The sequence below is a fragment of the Haliotis rufescens genome, unplaced genomic scaffold (genome assembly GCF_023055435.1).
Source record: "Haliotis rufescens isolate VD_foot unplaced genomic scaffold, xgHalRufe1.0.p SCAF_14, whole genome shotgun sequence".
NCBI classification, from domain to species: domain Eukaryota; kingdom Metazoa; phylum Mollusca; class Gastropoda; order Lepetellida; family Haliotidae; genus Haliotis; species Haliotis rufescens.
This window is the reverse complement of record NW_025963824.1, coordinates 18,309,772-18,335,350: the sequence shown is the minus strand read 5'-3', so window position 1 is coordinate 18,335,350 and position 25,579 is coordinate 18,309,772. Positions and strand designations below refer to the sequence as shown.

Sequence of the window (25,579 nt, the reverse complement as noted above, 5' to 3'; positions counted from 1 at the left end):
TCTTCCCTCCCACTACGTGTTAGTACCAGTGACATCTACATACCCACTATGTGTTTGTAACATTGATATCGACACTCCCACTACGTGTTTGTAACGGTGACATCTACATTCCCACTACGTGTTTGTAACGGTGACATCTACATTCCCACTACGTGTTAGTGACGGTGACATCTACCGTCCCACTACGTGTTAGTAACGGTGACATCTACTCTCCCACTACGTGTTTGTAACATTGATATCGACACTCCCACTACGTGTTTGTAACGGTGACATCTACTCTCCCACTATGTGTTTGTAACGGTGACATCTACTCTCCCACTATGTGTTTGTAACGGTAACATCTGCTGTACCACTACGTGTTAGTAACGGTGATATCGACACTCCCACTACGTGTTTGTAACGGTGACATGTACTCTCCCACTATGTGTTTGTAACGGTGACATCTACTCTCCCACTATGTGTTAGTAACGGTGACATCTTCCCTCCCACTACGGGTTAGTACCGGTGACATCTACACACCCACTACGTGTTTGTAACATTGAAATCGACACTCCCACTACGTGTTTGTAACGGTGACATCTTCCCTCCCACTACGTGTTAGTAACGGTAACATCTACACTCCCACTACGTGTTTGTAACGGTAACATCTACACTCCCACTACGTGTTTGTAACGGTAACATCTACACTCCCACTACGTGTTTGTAACGGTAACATCTGCTGTACCCCTACGTGTTAGTAACGGTGATATCGACACTCCCACTACGTGTCAGTGACGGTGACATCTACACTCCCACTACGTGTTAGTAACGGTGACATCTTCCCTCCGACTACGTGTTTGTAACAGTGACATCTTCCCTCCCACTACGTGTTAGTAACGGTGACATCTACACTCCCACTACGTGTTAGTAACGGTGACATCTACACTCCCACTACGTGTTTGTAACGGTGACATCTACACTCCCACTACGTGTTTGTAACGGTGACATCTACACTCCCACTACGTGTTAGTAACGGTAACATCTACACTCCCAGTATGTGTTTGTAACGGTGACATCTACACTCACACTACGTGTTAGTAACGGTAATATCTACACTCCCACTATGTGTTAGTAACGGTGACATCTACACTCCCACTACGTGTTTGTAACGGTAACATCTACACTCCCACGACGTGTTAGTAATGGTGACATCTACACTCCCACTACGTGTTTGTAACGGTGACATCTACTCTCCCACTACGGGTTAGTACCGGTGACATCTACACTCCCACTATGTGTTAGTAACGGTAACATCTACACTCCCACTACGTGTTAGTAACGGTGACATCTACACTCCAACTACCTGTTACTAACGGTGACATCTACACTCCCACTACGTGTTAGTAACGGTGATATCGATACTCCCACGACGTGTTAGTAGCGATGACATCTACACTCCCACTACGTGTAAGTGACGGTGACATCTACCCTCCCACTACCTGTTACTATCGATGACATCTACCCTCCCACTAAGTGTTAGTAACGGTGACATCTACACTCCCACTACGTGTTAGTAACGGTGATATCTTCCCTCCAACTACGTGTTAGTAACTGTGACATCTACACTCCCACTACGTGTTTGTAACGGTGACATCTACTCTCCCACTACGGGTTAGTACCGGTGACATCTACACTCCCACTATGTGTTAGTAACGGTGACATCTACACTCCCACTACGTGTTAGTAACGGTGACATCTACACTCCCACTACGTGTTTGTAACGGTAACATCTACACTCCCACTATGTGTTAGTAACGGTGACATCGACACTCACACTACGTGTTAGTAACGGTAACATCTACACTCCCACTACGTGTTAGTAACGGTGACATCTACACTCCCACTACGTGTTAGTAACGGTGACATCTACACTCCCACTATGTGTTTCTAACGGTAACATCTACACTCCCACTACGTGTTAGTAACGGTGACATCTACACTCCCACTACGTGTTTGTAACGGTAACATCTACACTCCCACTATGTGTTAGTAACGCTGACATCTACACTCACACTACGTGTTAGTAACGGTAACATCTACACTCCCATTACGTGTTAGTAACGGTGACATCTACACTCCCACTACGTGTTTGTAACGGTGACATCTACTCTCCCACTACGGGTTAGTACCGGTGACATCTACACTCCCACTATGTGTTAGTAACGGTAACATCTACACTCCCACTACGTGTTAGTAACGGTGACATCTACACTCCAACTACCTGTTACTAACGGTGACATCTACACTCCCACTACGTGTTAGTAACGGTGATATCGATACTCCCACGACGTGTTAGTAGCGATGACATCTACACTCCCACTACGTGTAAGTGACGGTGACATCTACCCTCCCACTACCTGTTACTATCGATGACATCTACCCTCCCACTAAGTGTTAGTAACGGTGACATCTACACTCCCACTACGTGTTAGTAACGGTGATATCTTCCCTCCAACTACGTGTTAGTAACTGTGACATCTTCCCTCCCACTACGTGTTAGTACCGGTGACATCTACACACCCACTACGTGTTTGTAACATTGATATCGACAATCCCACTACGTGTTTGTAACTGTGACATCTACATTCCCACTACGTGTTTGTAACGGTGACATCTACACTCCCACTATGTGTTAGTGACGGAGACATCTACCCTCCCACTACGTGTTAGTAACGGTGACATCTACTCTCACACTATGTGTTAGTGACGGAGACATCTACCCTCCCACTACGTGTTAGTAACGGTGACATCTACTCTCACACTACGTGTTTGTAACATTGATATCGACACTCCCACTACGTGTTTGTAACGGTGACATCTACACTCCCACTACGTGTTTGTAACGGTGACATCTACACTCCCACTACGTGTTAGTAACGGTGATATCTTCCCTCCAACTACGTGTTAGTAACTGTGACATCTTCCCTCCCACTACGTGTTAGTACCAGTGACATCTACATACCCACTATGTGTTTGTAACATTGATATCGACACTCCCACTACGTGTTTGTAACGGTGACATCTACATTCCCACTACGTGTTTGTAACGGTGACATCTACATTCCCACTACGTGTTAGTGACGGTGACATCTACCGTCCCACTACGTGTTAGTAACGGTGACATCTACTCTCCCACTACGTGTTTGTAACATTGATATCGACACTCCCACTACGTGTTTGTAACGGTGACATCTACTCTCCCACTATGTGTTTGTAACGGTGACATCTACTCTCCTACTATGTGTTTGTAACGGTAACATCTGCTGTACCACTACGTGTTAGTAACGGTGATATCGACACTCCCACTACGTGTTTGTAACGGTGACATGTACTCTCCCACTATGTGTTTGTAACGGTGACATCTACTCTCCCACTATGTGTTAGTAACGGTGACATCTTCCCTCCCACTACGGGTTAGTACCGGTGACATCTACACACCCACTACGTGTTTGTAACATTGAAATCGACACTCCCACTACGTGTTTGTAACGGTGACATCTTCCCTCCCACTACGTGTTAGTAACGGTAACATCTACACTCCCACTACGTGTTTGTAACGGTAACATCTACACTCCCACTACGTGTTTGTAACGGTAACATCTACACTCCCACTACGTGTTTGTAACGGTAACATCTGCTGTACCCCTACGTGTTAGTAACGGTGATATCGACACTCCCACTACGTGTCAGTGACGGTGACATCTACACTCCCACTACGTGTTAGTAACGGTGACATCTTCCCTCCGACTACGTGTTTGTAACAGTGACATCTTCCCTCCCACTACGTGTTAGTAACGGTGACATCTACACTCCCACTACGTGTTAGTAACGGTGACATCTACACTCCCACTACGTGTTTGTAACGGTGACATCTACACTCCCACTACGTGTTTGTAACGGTGACATCTACACTCCCACTACGTGTTAGTAACGGTAACATCTACACTCCCAGTATGTGTTTGTAACGGTGACATCTACACTCACACTACGTGTTAGTAACGGTAATATCTACACTCCCACTATGTGTTAGTAACGGTGACATCTACACTCCCACTACGTGTTTGTAACGGTAACATCTACACTCCTACGACGTGTTAGTAACGGTGACATCTACACTCCCACTATGTGTTTGTAACGGTGACATCTACACTCCCACTACGTGTTTGTAACGGTAACATCTACACTCCCACTACGTGTTTGTAACGGTAACATCTACACTCCCACGACGTGTTAGTAACGATAACATCTACACTCCTACTACGTGTTTGTAACGGTAACATCTACACTCCTACTAGGTGTTTGTAACGGTAACATCTACACTCCTACTAGGTGTTTGTAACGGTAACATCTACACTCCTACTAGGTGTTAGTAACGTTAACATCTACACTCCCACGACGTGTTAGTAACGGTAACATCTACACTCCTGCTACGTGTTAGTAACGGTGACATCTACACTCCCACTATGAGTTTGTAACGGTGACATCTACACTCCCACTACGTGTTAGTAACGGTGACATCTACACTCCCACTACGTGTTAGTAACGGTAACATCTACACTCCCACTATGTGTTAGTAACGGTAACATCTACACTCCCACGACGTGTTAGTAACGGTGACATCTACCCTCCCACTACGTGTTAGTAACTGTAACATCTACACTCCTACTACGTGTTTGTAACGGTAACATCTACACTCCCACTATGTGTTAGTAACGGTGACATCTACACTCACACTACGTGTTTGTAACGGTAACATCTACGCTCTCACGACGTGTTAGTAACGGTAACATCTACACTCCCACTATGTGTTAGTAACGGTGACATCTACACTCCTACTACGTGTTACTAACGGTAACATCTACACTCCCACTACGTGTTAGTAACGGTGACATCTACACTCCCACTACGTGTTAGTAACGGTGACATCTACACTCCCACTACTTGTTACTGACGGTGACATCTACTCTCCCACTATGCATTTGTAACGGTGATATCTACACACCTACTACGTGTCAGTGACGGTGACATCTACACTCCCACTACGTGTTAGTAACGGTGACATCTTCCCTCCGACTACGTGTTTGTAACAGTGACATCTACTCTCACACTACGTGTTTGTAACGGTGACATCTTCCCTCCAACTACGTGTTTGTAACGTTGATATCGACTCTCCCACTAAGTGTTAGTAATGGTGATATCGATACTCCCACTACGCGTTAGTAGCGATGACATCTACACTCAGACTACGTGTAAGTGACGGTGACATCTACCCTCCCACTACGTGTTACTAACGATGACATCTACACTCCCACTACGTGTTAGTAACGGTAACATCTACACTCCCACTACGTGTTTGTAACGGTGACATCTACTCTCCCACTACGGGTTAGTACCGGTGACATCTTCACTCCCACTATGTGTTAGTAACAGTGACATCTACACTCCCACTACGTGTTAGTAACGGTGACATCTACACTCCCACTACGTGTTAGTAACGGTAACATCTACACTCCCACTACGTGTTTGTAACGGTGACATCTACTCTCCCACTACGGGTTAGTACCGGTGACATCTACACTCCCACTACGTGTTAGTAACGGTAACATCTACACTCCCACTACGTGTTAGTAACGGTGACATCTACACTCCAACTACCTGTTACTAACGGTGACATCTACACTCCCACTACGTGTTAGTAACGGTGATATCGATACTCCCACGACGTGTTAGTAGCGATGACATCTACACTCCCACTACGTGTAAGTGACGGTGACATCTACCCTCCCACTACCTGTTACTAACGATGACATCTACCCTCCCACTACGTGTTAGTAACGGTGACATCTACACTCCCACTACGTGTTAGTAACGGTGATATCTTCCCTCCAACTACGTGTTAGTAACTGTGACATCTTCCCTCCCACTACGTGTTAGTACCGGTGACATCTACACACCCACTACGTGTTTGTAACATTGATATCGACAATCCCACTACGTGTTTGTAACTGTGACATCTACATTCCCACTACGTGTTTGTAACGGTGACATCTACACTCCCACTACGTGTTAGTGACGGTGACATCTACCCTCCCACTACGTGTTAGTAACGGTGACATCTACTCTCACACTACGTGTTTGTAACATTGATATCGACACTCCCACTACGTGTTTGTAACGGTGACATCTACACTCCCACTACGTGTTTGTAACGGTGACATCTACACTCCCACTACGTGTTAGTAACGGTGATATCTTCCCTCCCACTACGGGTTAGTACCGGTGACATCTACACACCCACTACGTGTTTGTAACATTGAAATCGACACTCCCACTACGTGTTTGTAACGGTGACATCTTCCCTCCCACTACGTGTTAGTAACGGTAACATCTACACTCCCACTACGTGTTTGTAACGGTAACATCTACACTCCCACTACGTGTTTGTAACGGTAACATCTACACTCCCACTACGTGTTTGTAACGGTAACATCTGCTGTACCACTACGTGTTAGTAACGGTGATATCGACACTCCCACTACGTGTTAGTAACGGTGATATCGACACTCCCACTACGTGTTTGTAACGGTGACATCTTCCCTCCCACTACGTGTTAGTAACGGTGACATCTACCCTCCCACTATGTGTTTGTAACGGTAACATCTACACTCCCACTACGTGTTTGTAACGGTGACATCTGTTGTACCACCACGTGTTTCTAGCGTTGACGTTTTCTGTTGCCCAGCTCCGTATTTGGGCCCGGCCTGATGCCTACTCTCAGACCAAACACGCTCTGGAGTTTGGAGTGAAGACGTACAACTTCTTCACGGAGTTTTTCAACACCTCGGATGTAGTACCTAAGGCAGGTCAGTACCTACACATGCACACAAGCCATACCTCTATTATAACAAAATATGTGTGACAGTTACGTCACTTATATAGTTATATCGAAAATAAAATAAACTTCATAATAAACTTTCCTCCAGACCACGTGGCGGTTCCCGACTTCAGTGGAGGTGCCATGGAGAACTGGGGCCTGGTCATCTACCGCGAGACGGCGCTGCTGTACGACCCCCAGGTCTCCTCCAGCTCTAACAAGTACATGGTGACACTCATCATGGCACACGAGATCGCACACACGGTCAGTATCCGCTGCTAGTGTTTGTGGTTAAACCTTGGGTGGTAAGTGAGAGTTTTATAACATGTCGTCTTTGAATTGAGGGTCTCGTGTCAGTGAAACAGTATCCGTGAATTCGCAGAGTTGAAGACATCGTTGCAAGCTCCACAATGGAGTGTTTCCGACCATTGGTGATGCGTAGGGGGCATGAATAACCGACGACCAATGACACACAACTAATACGCCTGACCACTTTTGGCTATTTTGCTGGCAACTAACAGCTATTAATCACCGTGTGGATTTTCATTTTTCCAAAAGATATCTGGCCTCGGCTTTAAAGTGAGCCATCCCACAGGCAGTCAGTTCAGCCGTGATGTGGTGTCTGATGTCCGTCACACATGTCAGCAATTCCATCAGATGTCCGACAGGCAGGTCAGCCATTTCATCTGATGTCCGACAGGTCAACAATTTCATCTGATGACCGTCACACAAGTCAGTAAGTCAATCTGATGTCCGACACACAGGTCAGCCAGTAAATCGAAAGCCTGTAACTCAGGTCAGCCATTCCATCTGATGACAGTCACACAGATCACCTATTCCATCTGATGACCGACTCACAGGTCAGCCATTCCACCTGAAGGCTGTTATTCAGGTCATCTGTTCCATCTGATGTCCGACAGGCAGGTCATATATTTCATCTGATGTCTGACACACAGGTCAGCCAGTCAATCTTATGACCGACACACAGGTCAGCCATTCCACCTGAAGGCTGTAATTCAGGTCCTCTATTCAATCTGATGTCCGATCATATATTCCTTCTGATGTCCAACAGGCAGGTAATATATTCCATGTGATGTCCGACAGGGAAGATCATATATTCCTTCTGATGTCCGACAAGAAGATCATATATTCCATCTGATGTCCGACAGGAAGGTCATATATTCCATCTGATGTCCGACAGGAAGATCACATATTCCATGTGATGTCCGACAGGGAAGATCATATATTCCTTCTGATGTCCGACGAGAAGATCATATATTCCATCTGATGTCCGACAGGAAGGTCATATATTCCATCTGATGTCCGACAGGAAGATCACATATTCCATGTGATGTCCGACAGGGAAGATCATATATTCCTTCTGATGTCCGACAAGAAGATCATATATTCCATCTGATGTCCGATAGGAAGGTCATATATTCCATCTGATGTCCGACAGGAAGATCACATATTCCATGTGATGTCCGACAGGGAAGATCACATATTCCATGTGATGTCCGACAGGAAGGTCATATATTCCATCTGATGTCCGACAGGAAGATCATATATTCCATCTGATGTCCGACAGGAAGGTCATATATTCCATCTGATGTCCGACAGGAAGGTCATATATTCCATCTGATGTCCGACAGGAAGGTCATATATTCCATCTGATGTCCGACAGGAAGATCATATATTCCATCTGATGTCCGACAGGAAGGTCATATATTCCATCTGATGTCCGACAGGAAGATCATATATTCCATCTGATGTCCGACGGGAAGATCATATATTCCATCTGATGTCCGACAGGAAGGTCATATATTCCATCTGATGTCCGACAGGAAGATCACATATTCCATCTGATGTCCGACGGGAAGATCATATATTTCATCTGATGTCCGACAGGAAGATCATATATTCCATCTGATGTCCGACAGGAAGGTCATATATTCCATCTGATGTCCGACAGGAAGATCATATATTTCATCTGATGTCCGACGCGAAGATCATATATTCAATCTGATATCCGACAGGAAGATCATCTGTTCTATCTGATGTCCGACGGGAAGATCATATATTCCATCTGATACCCGACAGGAAGATCATATATTCCATCTGATGTCCGACGGGAAGATCATATATTTCATCTGATGTCCGACAGGAAGATCATATATTTCATCTGATGTCCGACAGGAAGATCATATATTTCATCTGATGTCCGACGGGAAGATCATATATTTCATCTGATGTCCGACAGGAAGATCACATATTCCATGTGATGTCCGACAGGGAAGATCATATATTCCTTCTGATGTCCGACAGGAAGATCATATATTTCATCTGCTGTCCGACACACAGGTCAGTCATTCCATCTGATGTCCGACAGGAAGGTCTTCTAGTCCTTCTGATGTCCCACACGCAGGTCATCCATTCCATCTGATCTGGCAGCAAGAAACACACTTTTTTGTTTTCTATTTCAACTCCAACTTTTCAAATCGACGAGGGTGCATAGTTGGGCTTTTCGTCTTAGACGGCGCAAATCGCTGTGCAGAGGTGGGTACGCTCAGGTGTGTCAGAAACCTATGATCGTGGGATCGACTCCCACCATTATACATGCATCACTTCGGGTTTTCCTCTGACAACGAGATTTAACCCAACTCACTCACTTACTCACTCACTTAGACTGATGACTTTGCAAACTCGGACTCAAAATGCTGCATTCGCACATTCTCGATGTCGTGCTTTGGTCAGTACTTTACAGTTTTCACTTGTTTTTGTATTGGTGACAAACGCGACAGAGTCTCATCTAAAATTCAATAGTTGTATTCATAGCGATATAATCTCAATATGAATTGCAGTGCACACAATATGCGCGTCTCATAAATGAGATTTTACTAAGTATCGCGCATCCCTAGTACAGCGACGTCCCATGTTGTAGCAGGCTCGATGTCAAGTAGCTTGGTGAACCCTGTTATAGTTTACCCCTGACGTGGCGGACCCCGGGTTTGTGTACCCCTGGTGTTGTCAACCTCGGTATAGTATACCCCTGACGTGTTGGACCCCGATATAGTGTACACCTGGCGTGGTGGACCCCCAGTAAAGTGTCACCTGGCGTGGTGAACCCCTTATAGTATACCCTTTGCGCGGTGCTGGACCCCGTTTTTGTGCACCTCTGGCGTGGTGGTGGATCCTGGTATAGTGTAACCCTGGCGTGGTGGGCCCCAGTAAAGTGTACACCTGGCGTGGTGAACTCCTTATAGTGTACCCTTTGCGTGGTGGTGGACCCCGTTATAGTGCACCTCTGGCGTGGTGGTGGATCCTGGTATAATGTAACCCTGGCGTGGTGGTGGATCCTGGTATAATGTAACCCTGGCGTGGTGGTGGATCCTGGTATAATGTAACCCTGGCGTGGTGGTGGATCCTGGTATAATGTAACCCTGGCGTGGTGGTGGATCCTGGTATAGTGTAACCCTGGCGTGGTGGATCCCCTTATCGTGTACTCCTGACGTGGTGGACCTCGGTAAAGTGTACCCCTGGCGTGGTGGTGGAGCCCGGCACATAGTGCACCCCTGGCATGGTGGACCCTGGTATAGTGTACCCCTGGCATGGTGGACCCTGGTATAGTGTACCCCTGGCGTGGTGGTGGACCCTGGTATAGTGTACCCCTGGCATGGTGGTGGACCCTGGTATAGTGTACCCCTGGTATGGTGGTGGACCCAAGTACAGTGTACCCCTGGCGTGGTGATGGACCCCGGTATGTGTACCCCTGGCATGGTGGTGGACCCCGGTATGTGTACCCTTGGCATGGTGGTGGACCCAAGTATAGTGTACCCCTGGCGTGGTGATGGACCCCGGTATGTGTACCCCTGGCATGGTGGTGGACCCCGGTATGTGTACCCCTTGCATGGTGATGGACCCCGCTATAGTGTACCCCTGGCAGGATGGACCCCGGTATGGTGTACCCCTGGCGTGGTGGATCCCGTTATTGTGTACTCCTGACGTGTTGGACCCCGGTATAGTGTACCCCTGGCGTTGTGTTGGAGCCCGGCATAGTGCACCCCTGGCATGGTGGACCCTAGTATAGTGTATCCCTGCCATAGTGGACCTTGGTATAGTGTACCCCTGGCATGGTGGACCCTGGTATAGTGTATCCCTGGCATAGTGGGCCTTGGTATAGTGTACCCCTGGCATGGTGGACCCTGGTATAGTGTATCCCTGGCATAGTGGGCCTTGGTATAGTGTACCCCTGGCGTGGTGGTGGACCCCGGTATAGTGTACCCCTGGCATGGTGGACCCTGGTATAGTGTATCCCTGGCATAGTGGGCCTTGGTATAGTGTACCCCTGGCGTGGTGGTGGACCCCGGTATAGTGTACCCCTGGCATGGTGGACCCTGGTATAGTGTATCCCTGGCATAGTGGACCTTGGTATAGTGAAACCCCTGGCGTGGTGGTGGACCCCGGTATAGTGTACCCCTGGCGTGGTGGTGGACCCCGGTATAGTGTACCCCTGGCGTGGTGGTGGACCCCGGTATAGTGTACCCCTGGCGTGGTGGTGGACCCCGGTATAGTGTACCCCTGGCGTGGTGGTGGACCCCGGTATAGTGTACCCCTGGCAGGATGGACCCTGGTATAGTGTACCCCTGGCGTGGTGGTGGACCCCGGTATAGTGTACCCCTGGCGTGGTGGTGGACCCCGGTATAGTGTACCCCTGGCGTGGTGGTGGACCCCGGTATAGTGTACCCCTGGCGTGGTGGTGGACCCCGGTATAGTGTACCCCTGGCAGGATGGACCCTGGTATAGTGTACCCCTGGCGTGGTGGTGGACCCCGGTATGGTGTACCCCTGATATGGCGATGCTCACATATAGAGCGCCCCTTATGTCATACCTGGGGTAGTTATTGCATATTAATCCAGTCGTGTTACCTTCAGAATAAACGAGTTAAGACCAAACTGCAATTCCTCAATCAAAATGGCCTGCATTCATTCATTCACACACCTCGTGTTTTCACCTGATGTGGCGTCCCCCCTCTTGTAATCACCTATTATGGCTTGTCCCATAATAATAATAATAATAATAACAACAACAACAACAACAACAACAACTACAACAACAACAACAACAACAACGATAACGATAACTATAATAATAATAATAATAATAATAATAATAATAATAATAATAATAATAATAATAATAATAATAATAATAATAATAATTAGCTCGTGTTGCTCATGTCGCTTACATTATTACCCCAGTCAATGGATAAGTGAGCACTCGATTTTCACTCTCAGCTCCCTTGGGAGTATACAACCCAAGCTGCCTGTGAGGCGCTAGAAGGTTAACAGCCACATTACCATCTCATCCTACCGGGTACCCACTCACTGCTGGGTGAACAGAGGCACATTTCGAACAAAGTCACTTGCAAAGGTGCATCAGTGTGGGGCAGGACCGAAGCCCTAGAAACTCACAGGAGTCAAGCTGCTGAACGTGGTCACCCATCCAACTACTCTCCGAGACCGACGTTGATTAACTTCACCTGATTTGTGATGTGTGCGCTGTGCACAGGACCACGTGCCACCATCTTACCGCGTGTTCCACTGATGTAGCGTCCCCCTATGTAATTACCTGATGTTGTAGTTGCCCCTCATGCAAACAATTGATTTTGATTTTCCATTTTCGCCCGAATTCTATCCGATTTCCCTCGCAAAATATAGTACTTCTGATGTAACTGCCCACCTGACAAAAGACAAAATGTTGAGCACGTTCCTGACCTTCTACATCTGTGAACAGTAGGACGAGTTAGCCTGATGTTGAAACTTCTTGAGTAAATAGTCGATTCCGGTTTCAGTCGCACAAATCATGTCATGGAGATAACAAAAGTATCGACTGAGAGAGAAAGAGTAAACGGTAAAGCTGCTATTGTGACACACTTCAAATGTTGTTTTTTCGAACAAAAGAACACTGAAGGTTGATCATAACGTGGGGGAGAACGTCTTCACTCCATTGTAATACAATGGATGCAGGCTCGCGGCATACTGCCACTTGCAACTAGATGAAACAAACCAGAGCAAGGATAAATGTGCATCTTATCAGTAGTCCTGGATTTTGGAACATTTGATCTTTAATATCTACCCACACGCAGTTGGGTCTCCATTGGAAGTGTGTAATCTTCAACTGTGTATAAACATGTGATTTCACCAACACACTCCAAATTCGTCTCCAGTATTTCTTTGTTAACAACTATTTAAAGAAAGGCAAAATGAAAACAAGAACACGTCAGGAGAGGTGAAATGTTCATCGGGCATCATACTCAGTGATTGTTGTCATCTCCGCGGTCTGACGTGAACTAGTCCATGATGACACCCGTCACGTACCACATATTCATTACGGACAGGTTACTCGTCTCACGAGAGGTCTATGGCTCTTCAATACGGACAGGTTACTCGTCTCACGAGAGGTCTATGGCTCTTCAATACGGACAGGTTACTCGTCTCACGAGAGGTCTATGGCTCTTCAATACGGACAGGTTACTCGTCTCACGAGAGGTCTATGGCTCTTCAATACGGACAGGTTACTCGTCTCACGAGAGGTCTATGGCTCTTCAATACGGACAGGTTACTCGTCTCACGAGAGGTCTATGGCTCTTCAATACGGACAGGTTACTCATCTCACGAGAGGTCTATGGCTCTTCAATACGGACAGGTCACTCGTCTCACGAGAGGTCTATGGCTCTTCAATACGGACAGGTTACTCGTCTCACGAGAGGTCTATGGCTCTTCAATACGAACAGGTTACTCGTCTCACGAGAGGTCTATGGCTCTTCAATACGGACAGGTTACTCGTCTCTCGAGAGGTCTATGGCTCTTCAATACGGACAGGTTACTCGTCTCACGAGAGGTCTGAGGCTCTTCAATACGGACAGGTTACTCGTCTCACGAGAGGTCTATGGCTCTTCAATACGGACAGGTTACTCGTCTCACGAGAGGTCAATGGCTCTTCAATACGGACAGGTTACTCGTCTCGCGAGAGGTCTATGGCTCTTCAATAAGGACATGTTACTGGTTTAACGAGAGGTCTATGGCTCTTCAATACGGACAGGTTACTGGTCTCACGAGAGGTCTATGGCTCTTTAATACGGACAGGTTACTCGTTTCACGAGAGGTCTATGGCTCTGTAGTACGGGCAGGTTACTCGTCTCGCAAGAGGTCTATGGCTCTTTAATACGGACAGGTTGCTCGTCTCACGAGAGGTCTATGGCTCTTCAATACAGACAGGTTACTCGTCTCACGAGAGGTCTATGGCTCTGTAGTACGGACAGGTTACTCGTCTCGCGAGAGGTCTATGGCTCTGTAGTACGGGCAGGTAACTCGTCTCGCGAGAGGTCTATGGCTCTGTAGTACGGGCAGGTTACTCGTCTCGCGAGAGGTCTATGGCTCTGTAGTACGGGCAGGTTACTCGTCTCGCGAGAGGTCTATGGCTCTGTAGTACAGACAGGTTACTCGTCTCACGAGAGGTCTATTGCTCTTCAATACGGACAGGTTACTCGTCTCGCGAGAGGTCTATGGCTCTTTAATACGGACAGGTTACTCGTCTCACGAGAGGTCTATGGCTCTTCAATACAGACAGGTTACTCGTCTCACGATAGGTCTATGGCTCTTCAATACGGACAGGTTACTTTTCCTGTGAGAGGTCAATCTGAACTGATTTTGGATTAATAAACACACATGGTGATGGCAGATGACATATCATGAAGGACAGGCATGTAAACATGTGACATATCAACACATCGCTGAACCTGGAGCATCCCAGCATAATATTAGCACACGCTGTAACCAACAAGCATATTTTTATTTCTTCTCCATGTATCATGTGAACACTTTGTAGTCTTAACTGTATTCCACTGACGACCGAGACATGCTACAGGTTTTCCACTGTGAAGTTTTCACACGGACACAATCGCTCTTGTGAAATACTTCTTCTCTTATCAAGCCGCTGACAGTCACATATTCATTATCCCCAAACAATGCATGTCTCGCACAATCCCATGAGGCCACACGATAACTCCCGAGAACGAGGGCTTTCACTGATTGCTATCGACTGTCGATGTCTCCGGTGAACGCTCAGCTCAATATACGCATACCTGATAAATTGATCTTGTCCAAACTGACAATACCAATTTAAATATCAAAGAAAATATGTCACAAAATGCTCCTGTTTCCGATCCCATTTAGGAATTTACAGCTTCTACTATAACGCGTCTGCAAAACATGGAAATCTAGCGTGACACCTTCAAATGGTGTTCGCTATAATCTATTAAGACGCGGCTAACATGGTGTGCATGGAGACGCAGTATGCTAATATTCATGGCGAAGCCATCAGTCTGTGGAATATTTAACCTTGTTCATACTTACAAACTGCACTGTAACAAAATTTGTTCGTCCATGCAGGGCACGAAGGTCATCCATCATTGCAGCTGCTGTCCATTCCCACTTGTCACTGTTTCCTCAACTTGTCACTGTTTCCTCAACTTGTCACTGTTTCCTACACAATCCTGGCCTGTGATAAGCAGTTTTCTCAACTTGTCACTGTTTCCTACACAACCCTGTCCTGTGATAAGCAGTTTCCTCAACTTGTCACTGTTTCCTACACAACCCTATCCTGCGATAAGCAGTTTCCTCAACTTGTCACTGTTTCCTAGACAACCCTGTCCTGCGATAAGCAGTTTCCCCAACTTGTCACTGTTACCTACACAACCCTGTCCTGCGATAAGCAGTTTCCTCAACTTGTCACTGTTTCCTACACAACCCTGTCCTGTGATAAGCAGTTTCCTCAACTTGTCACTGTTTCCTACACAACCCTGTCCTGCGATAAGCAGTTTCCCCAACTTGTCACTGTTTCCTACACAACCCTGTCCTGCGATAAGCAGTTTCCTCAACTTGTCACTGTTTCCTACACAACCCTGTCCTGCGATAAGCAGTTTCCCCAACTTGTCACTGTTTCCTACACAACCCTGTCCTGTGATAAGCAGTTTCCCCAACTTGTCACTGTTTCCTACACAACCCTGTCCTGCAATAAGCAGTTTCCTCAACTTGTCACTGTTTCCTACACAATCCTGTCCTGCGATAAGCAGTTTCCTCAACTTGCCACTGTTTCCTACACAACCCTGTCCTGCGATAAGCAGTTTCCTCAACTTGTCACTGTTTCCTACACAACCCTGTCCTGCGATAAGCAGTTTACCTCAACTTGTCACTGTTTCCTACACAACCCTGTCCTGCGATAAGCAGTTTCCTCAACTTGTCACTGTTTCCTACACAATCCTGTCCTGTGATAAGCAGTTTCTCCTGCTTGTCACTGTTTCCTACACAACCCTGTCCTGCGATAAGCAGTTTACCTCAACTTGTCACTGTTTCCTACACAACCCTGTCCTGCGATAAGCAGTTTCCTCAACTTGTCACTGTTTCCTACACAACCCTGTCCTGTGATGAGCAGTTTCCTCAACTTGTCACTGTTTCCTACACAACCCTGTCCTGTGATGAGCAGTTTCTCCAAGATGTGTACAGGTTTCCCAACTTGTCACTGTTTCCTACACAACCCTGTCCTGGGATGAGCAGTTTCTCCAAGATGTGTACAGGTTTCCTCAACTTGTCACTGTTTCCTACACAACCCTGTCCTGTGATGAGCAGTTTCTCCAAGATGTGTACAGGTTTCCCAACTTGTCACTGTTTCCAACATAACCCTGTCCTGTGATGAGCAGTTTCCCCTACTTGTCACTGTTTCCTACACAACCCTGTCCTGTGATGAGCAGTTTCTCCAAGATGTGTACAGGTTTCCCAACTTGTCACTGTTTCCTACTAAACCCTGTCCTGTGATGAGCAGTTTCTCCAAGATGTGTACAGGTTTCCCAACTTGTCACTGTTTCCTACACAACCCTGTCCTGTGATAAATAGTTTCTCCTACTTGTCACTGTTTCCTACACAACCCTGTCCTGCGATAAGCAGTTTCCTCAACTTGTCACTGTTTCCTACACAATCCTGTCCTGTGATAAGCAGTTTCTCCTGCTTGTCACTGTTTCCTACACAACCCTGTCCTGCGATAAGCAGTTTCCTCAACTTGTCACTGTTTCCTACACAACCCTGTCCTGTGATAAGCAGTTTCCTGAACTTGTCACTAGTTCCTACACAACCCTGTCCTGTGATAAGCAGTTTCCTCAACTTGTCACTAGTTCCTACACAACCCTGTCCTGTGATAAGCAGTTTCCTCAACTTGTCACTAGTTCCTACACAACCCTGTCCTGTGATAAGCAGTTTCCTCAACTTGTCACTAGTTCCTACACAACCCTGTCCTGCGATAAGCAGTTTCCTCAACTTGTCACTAGTTCCTACACAACCCTGTCCTGCGATAAGCAGTTTCCTCAACTTGTCACTGTTTCCTACACAACCCTGTCCTGTGATGAGCAGTTTCTCCAAGATGTGTACAGGTTTCCCAACTTGTCACTGTTTCCAACACAACCCTGTCCTGTGATGAGCAGTTTCTCCAAGAAGTGTACAGGTTTCCCAACTTGTCACTGTTTCCTACACAACCATGTCCTGTGATGAGGAGTTTCTCCAAGAAGTGTACAGGTTTCCCAACTTGTCACTGTTTCCTACACAACCATGTCCTGTGATGAGGAGTTTCTCCAAGAAGTGTACAGGTTTCCCAACTTGTCACTGTTTCCTACACAACCATGTCCTGTGATGAGGAGTTTCTCCAAGAAGTGTACAGGTTTCCCAACTTGTCACTGTTTCCTACACAACGAGTAATGGATGTTCAATCATTCGTAATATGTATAACATTTGGGGAATCATTTCAAACCAACTGTCACCTCACCTCACCTCTTCTTGAAAGATAGTGTGTTTTGAACCGTTAGGCTGAATTAGTAAAGATTATGATATGAGTATTTTAATCTTGAACTTCTTTAATATTTCTTACATTTATAACTAAGATTGCAGACCTTTGTACCCACGTATTATTACGTGTACCAAGAGAGCACCGTTTTCAATGGTGTCTTGTCGTCTTGGTACGAAGGAGGTTAACCTGCTGTGTTGTGAAGTTTGATGTTGTCCCACTGTAGACTGGTCACACTAAAGCACTCGGTTGCTAAATAATATAAGAGGTGTTTAATCGACAGTTGGGCTACATTAAAATTTCATATATGCAGAAAAGGCAGGTTAGGCTTTGATGTCGTGTGCCGGATACTACTACTACCATTACTACTACTACTACTGCTGCTACTACTACTACTACTACTACTACTACTACTACTACTACTACTACTACTACTACTACTACTACTACTACTGATGCTGCTACTACTACTACTACTACTGTCAGACAAGGTCGTCATAACAACACTGGCTTTAAACCTGTGACGCTGAATGTCTCTCAACATGTTTTTCATTTTATTGGATCCGCTCTGTCACAACCAACTGATCCGCTCAGTCAATATTTCACAGCCTGTAGTCATACAAACTAATTATAATATTTTACCCGCATGTACTCTACATGCAATTGATAACTCAACATCCGGGTGTTTCTCATTGGGTTATAGGTTTATTTCCCGAACCTTCACTCTTCAAAGAGGTTAAAGGTGAGAGTTTCTGTAGGAGATCCGCTTCTTGTTATTTCCGTTTGGCGAAGTGTTACGCGTGGATTTAGGACATCTAACTTGAAGGCACGCGTCCTCACATCTACCTAAATACATACCCCGAGTAGGTATTCGCACAATATACATAGAGAATACTACACTCAATCTGGTTAGACACCATTTTTACGAAACTCGTGAACTTTCTATGGCATTTGACCTCACTTTCGCTCGGTCAGATACCATAGAAAGTTCACGAGTTTCGTAAAAATGGTGTCTAACGAGAATGAGTGTGGTATTTTATTTATTACCCACGTTAAATATATATTTAAGTGCAATTACATAAAAAAAATTCGTTCGTTGACAGACCAAACTGAAACCGGTTGCAAAATCTGGTCGCGTATGAATATTGATATATGCCTTAATATGGGCATTGTTGACATTTCTATGCATACGCATTAACAACATGCACCTGCAGTTGTGTTTGCAAACATAACAGCACCGACGCTCAAGATCCTTTTGGAAGAATTTCTTCAACTTGTTGTAATTCACGAGCATTGTTGTTAGTTCGCAGGACACGTATAAGAAAATTTTAAAAGTCACATTAGCACCGCGCTTTGAATATCAGACCTACGATCAGTCGCTCGCACTGCCTGGGTCCCGGCTGTGCAATCAAAATGGTTCGGTTTTCTTGATCTATCAGCCGAAGAGGGAAATCAGAGTGCTCGACAAAGACATTCATGTTAACTGTACCACCCTATACTGAAGACGTGAAAATCAACAAACTCAAGAATGTTTGCATGTCAGTGACAGCTTAGAACGATCGAAGGGCAAGGTCACCACCTGAATAAGAAAAAAAACAACCGTCATCTACTCACAGCGTTTTACGCTGTTCACATATTGTTCACATTTGGGATGTTTTGGTTCACATAATCAGAAGTCAGGCACACTTCTATGGAGTTTTCGAATGATTTGTATCGGAAATGTTCACCTTCAGTGTTCTGATCGTGCAGTCGTGTATGTGGCACAACCGGAGCATCGAACGTAAGTCTAGATATCTGTCCAGATAGTTTAAGCTGACTTCATTTCACCACAGTTAACCTTTTACGTTAAATCAAATTGAAAGTCGCAAAAGTGGTCGGGTGCGTCAGACTCATAGGGACCCTTGATCCATCGGTAAACATTGCATATGGATGTGCTTGGCTCGATTATATAATATCTGCAGTAGCTCTATGCATCACTAATATAGAATGCAAAGCGAATTTAATGCGTGTGACGATTTTGTTTGGTTTAATAAAGTGTGTTTAAATATGTCTCTCACTTTCTGCTTTGTAGTTGAGAAAGCGAATGACGTCACGCTATTTTTTTATGAATGAAAAAAATAGTTCCGGTGAGACAGAGGTCACGGTTATCCAGTCAAAACGAATAAAACGAGGTCAACCTTGTACGACACACGTGTGACGTACGAAATTAGTATCTTAACACCTGCATCTTTACCACGTGGGTAATAAAGGATGTAAAACGTGAAACAACACTATTAAGTTCAACAGGATGACATAATCAACACCACAGCAATAGTGAGAGAATAATAATCTAAACTATACACAAGCTATCGCATGTTCAAACAACCTCATGAACTGGCAGGTTGTGCCAAAAGTATTTTGTATAACATATACTTAAGATTTAACACAGTAAAATATATTGCTTAATATTAATTAAGAACGGATCTTGGTGTGGCCATGTTGCCGAAATGTTCAATCTAATGTAGGGATATGAAGACGTTAATTGTCTCACACCTGAGTGAATAAGGGGGTTTAGTGGTCAGCGACAGCTTGATTGTGTGGCCGACCGTCGTCCACGTATACATAGGACCTAATTATCTATACATGTCAAACTATCACGGTGGCTCACAAACATATTTCAAGAACGAAAGTACTCCCATAAAAAAAACCCAGTCCTTCACATTTTAGTGAGACGTCATGTCAGTCAGTATCCGGAAATGTACAACGTGCTTGCTGTTAGTCTCTGCGTCACTTTCAGTGACCTCTGAACCTATTTTGTAGTTCAAGTGGACGGGGACCTTACCTTGTCCTCGGCAATATCAAAGCGTAACCTTTGATACAGGGATAATTCCTATAATGTGATGTATAGTTGAAATGAAATTCTCACTACTCGCAATTAGAGGGATTCATGTCCACGGTTTTGTTCGAGTGTTCATTCGTTGTTGTCATTGGTGTTGTTTTCAGGTGTAAATGTAACTCTCTGGCTTTTATGGTTTTTGTTTTGTATGTGTGCGTGTGTGCGTGTGTGTGTGTTAGTGTTAGTGTGTGCTAGTGTTGGTGTGTGTTTGCGGATAGTGAGGTAGATGATGGGGTTGGTGTATTCTGAACGGATACATGGTTACAGATGGCGGGTGCTGAGGTAGGTGATGGGGTGGGTGTATTCTGAACGGATACATTGTTACAGATGGCGGGTGCTGAGGTAGGTGATGGGGTGGGTGTATTCTGAACGGATACATTGTTACAGATGGCGGGTGCTGAGGTAGGTGATTGGGTGGGTGTATTCTGAACGGATACATTGTTACAGATGGCGGGTGTTGTGGTAGATGATGGGATGGTGGTAGTCAGAACGGATACATGGTTACAGATGACGGGTGCTGAGGTAGATGATGGGGTGGGTGTATTCTGAACGGATACATGGTTACAGATGGCGGGTGCTGAGGTAGGTGATGGGGTGGGTGTATTCTGAACGGATACATGGTTACAGATGGCGGGTGCTGAGGTAGGTGATGGGGTGGGTGTATTCTGAACGGATACATTGTTACAGATGGCGGGTGTTGTGGTAGATGATGGGATGGTTGTAGTCAGAACGGATACATGGTTACAGATGGCGGGTGATTTGGTAGATGATGGGGTGGGTGTATTCTGAACGGATACATGGTTACAGATGGCGGGTGATTTGGTAGATGATGGGATGGTTGTAGTCAGAACGGATACATGGTTACAGATGGCGGGTGATTTGGTAGATGATGGGGTGGGTGTATTCTGAACGGATACATGGTTACAGATGGCGGGTGCTGAGGTAGGTGATGGGGTGGGTGTATTCTGAACGGATACATGGTTACAGATGACGGGTGTTGTGGTAGATGATTGGATCGTGGTAGTCAGGACGGATACATGGTTACAGATGACGGGTGGTGAGGTAGATGATCGGATGGTGGTAGTCAGAACGGATACATGGTTACAGATGGCGGGTGTTGTGGTAGATGATGGGATGGTGGTAGTCAGAACGGATACATGGTTACAGATGACGGGTAGTGAGGTAGATGATCGGATGGTGGTAGTCAGAACGGATACATGGTTACAGATGACGGGTGTTGTGGTAGATGATTGGATCGTGGTAGTCAGGACGGATACATGGTTACAGATGGCGGGTGCTGAGGTAGGTGATGGGGTGGGTGTATTCTGAACGGATACATTGTTACAGATGGCGGGTGTTGTGGTAGATGATGGGATGGTTGTAGTCAGAACGGATACATTGTTACAGATGGCGGGTGTTGAGGTAGGTGATGGGGTGGGTGTATTCAGAACGGATACATGGTTACAGATGGCGGGTGTTGTGGTAGATGATGGGATGGTGGTAGTCAGAACGGATGCATGGTTACAGATGGCGGGTGTTGTGGTAGATGATTGGATGGTGGTAGTCAGAACGGATACATGGTTACAGATGGCGGGTGATTTGGTAGATGATGGGGTGGGTGTATTCTGAACGGATACATGGTTACAGATGGCGGGTGTTGTGGTAGATGATGGGATCGTGGTAGTCAGAACGGATACATGGTTACAGATGGCGGGTGTTGTGGTAGATGATGGGATGGTGGTAGTCAGAACGGATACATGGTTACAGATGACGGGTGTTGTGGTAGATGATTGGATGGTGGTAGTCAGGACGGATACATGGTTACAGATGGCGGGTGTTGTGGTAGATGATGGGATGGTGGTAGTCAGAACGGATACATGGTTACAGATGGCGGGTGTTGTGGTAGATGATGGGATGGTGGTAGTCAGAACGGATACATGGTTACAGATGACGGGTGTTGTGGTAGATGATGGGATGGTGGTCGTAAGAACGGATACATGGTTACAGATGGCGGGTGTTGTGGTAGATGATGGGATGGTGGTAGTCAGAACGGATACATGGTTACAGATGGCGGGTGTTGTGGTAGATGATGGGATGGTGGTAGTCAGGACGGATACATGGTTACAGATGGCGGGTGTTGTGGTAGATGATGGGATGGTGGTAGTCAGAACGGATACATGGTTACAGATGACGGGTGTTGTGGTAGATGATGGGATGGTGGTAGTCAGAACGGATACATGGTTACAGATGACGGGTGTTGTGGTAGATGATTGGATCGTGGTAGTCAGGACGGATACATGGTTACAGATGGCGGGTGTTGTGGTAGATGATGGGATGGTGGTAGTCAGAACGGATACATGGTTACAGATGACGGGTGTTGTGGTAGATGATTGGATCGTGGTAGCCAGTACGGATACATGGTTACAGACGGCGGATGGTGAGCTAGATGATGGGTTGGGTTGTTTGATGGGAGGGTTGCTTGATTGGGTAGTGTATTCTGAACGAAAACATGTTTATAGATGTCGAGTGTTAAGGTAGATAGGTTGATGGGGTGGGTTGTTTGATGGAGTGGGTCGTTTGATGGGGTTGGTGTATTCGGGGCGGGTACACGGTTACAGATAGCGAGTGAGGTTAGTAAGGGGGTGGGTTGTGAGATGGGGTTGGTGTATTCGGGGCGGGTACATGGTTACAGAAAGCGAGTGAGGTTAGTAAGGGGGTGGGTTGTGAGATGGGGGTGGGCGGGTACACGATGTCAAGCTGTGAGGTAGGGGAGGGGGTGTGTGTATTCGGGGCGGGTACATGGTGTCGAGCAGTGAGGTAGGGGAGGGGGTGGGTATATTCGGGGCGGGTACATGGTGAGATGGGGTTGGTGTATTCGGGGCGGGTACATGGTTACAGAAAGCGAGTGAGGTTAGTAAGGGGGTGGGTTGTGAGATGGGGGTGGGCGGGTACACGATGTCAAGCTGTGAGGTAGGGGAGGGGTTGGTGTATTCGGGGCGGGTACATGGTGTCGAGCAGTGAGGTAGGGGAGGGGGTGGGTATATTCGGGGCGGGTACATGGTGTCGAGCAGTGAGGTAGGGGAGGGGGTGGGATGTATTCGGGGCTGGTACATGGTGTCGAGCAGTGAGGTAGGGGAGGGGGTGGGATGTATTCGGGGCGGGTACATGGTGTCGAGCAGTGAGGTAGGGGAGGGGGTGGGATGTATTCGGGGCGGGCACATGGTGTCGAGCAGTGAGGTAGGGGAGGGGGTGGGATGTATTCGGGGCGGGTACATGGTGTCGAGCAGTGAGGTAGGGGAGGGGGTGGGATGTGTTCGGGGCGGGTACATGGTGTCGAGCAGTGAGGTAGGGGAGGGGGTGGGATGTGTTCAGGGCGGGTACATGGTGTCGAGCAGTGAGGTAGGGGAGGGGGTGGGATGTGTTCGGGGCGGGTACATGGTGTCGAGCAGTGAGGTAGGGGAGGGGGTGGGATGTGTTCGGGGCGGGTACATGGTGTCGAGCAGTGAGGTAGGGGAGGGGGTGGGATGTGTTCGGGGCGGGTACATGGTGTCGAGCAATGAGGTAGGGGAGGGGGTGGGATGTGTTCGGGGGGGGGTACATGGTGTCGAGCAGTGAGGTAGGGGAGGGGGTTGGTGTATTCGGGGCGGGTACATGGTGTCGAGCAGTGAGGTAGGGGAGGGGGTGGGATGTGTTCGGGGCGGGTACATGGTGTCGAGCAGTGAGGTAGGGGAGGGGGTGGGATGTGTTCGGGGCTGGTACATGGTGTCGAGCAGTGAGGTAGGGGAGGGGGTGGGTGTATTCGGGGCTGGTACATGGTGTCGAGCAGTGAGGTAGGGGAGGGGGTGGGATGTGTTCGGGGCTGGTACATGGTGTCGAGCAGTGAGGTAGGGGAGGGGGTGGGTGTATTCGGGGCTGGTACATGATGTCGAGTAGTGAGGTAGGGGCGGGGGTGGGATGTATTCGGGGCGGGTACATGGTGTCGAGCAGTGAGGTAGGGGAGGGGGTGTGTGTATTCGGGGCGGGTACATGGTGTCGAGCAGTGAGGTAGGGGAGGGGGTGGGATGTGTTCGGGGCTGGTACATGGTGTCGAGCAGTGAGGTAGGGGAGGGGGTGGGATGTGTTCGGGGCGGGTACATGGTGTCGACCAGTGAGATAGGTGAGGGGGTGGGATGTGTTTGGGGCGGGTACATGGTGTCGAGCAGTGAGGTAGGGGAGGGGGTGGGTGTAATCGGGGCTGGTACATGGTGTCGAGCAGTGAGGTAGGGGAGGGGGTGGGTGTATTCGGGGCGGGTACATGGTGTCGAGCAGTGAGGTAGGGGAGGGGGTTGGTGTATTCGGGGCGGGTACATGGTGTCGAGCAGTGAGGTAGGGGAGGGGGTGGGATGTGTTCGGGGCGGGTACATGGTGTCGAGCAGTGAGGTAGGGGAGGGGGTGGGATGTGTTCGGGGCGGGTACATGGTGTCGAGCAGTGAGGTAGGGGAGGGGGTGGGATGTGTTCGGGGCTGGTACATGGTGTCGAGCAGTGAGGTAGGGGAGGGGGTGGGATGTGTTCGGGGCGGGTACATGGTGTCGAGCAGTGAGGTAGGGGAGGGGGTGGGATGTGTTCGGGGCGGGTACATGGTGTCGAGCAGTGAGGTAGGGGAGGGTGGTGTGTGTATTCGGGGCGGGTACATGGTGTCGAGCAGTGAGGTAGGGGAGGGGGTGGATGTGTTCGGGGCGGGTACATGGTGTCGAGCAGTGAGGTAGGGGAGGGGGGTTGGTGTATTCGGGGCGGGTACATGGTGTCGAGCAGTGAGGTAGGGGAGGGGGTTGGTGTATTCGGGGCGGGTACATGGTGTCGAGCAGTGAGGTAGGGGAGGGGGTGGGTGTATTCGGGGCGGGTACATGGTGTCGAGCAGTGAGGT

At 47.4% G+C, this 25,579-nt stretch overlaps 1 protein-coding gene across 1 annotated transcript in view; it reads left to right on the top strand.

Annotated features, from left to right (window-relative positions):
• LOC124127649 (glutamyl aminopeptidase-like) overlaps window positions 1–25,579 on the top strand; it is a 202,970-nt gene that overhangs the window by 144,868 nt on the left and 32,523 nt on the right. Inside the window, exons 4-5 of the mRNA XM_048395096.1 lie at window positions 6,782–6,902; window positions 7,023–7,177. Coding sequence (XP_048251053.1) covers window positions 6,782–6,902; window positions 7,023–7,177 — 276 coding nt within the window. The remainder of the gene's footprint in view (window positions 1–6,781; window positions 6,903–7,022; window positions 7,178–25,579) is intronic.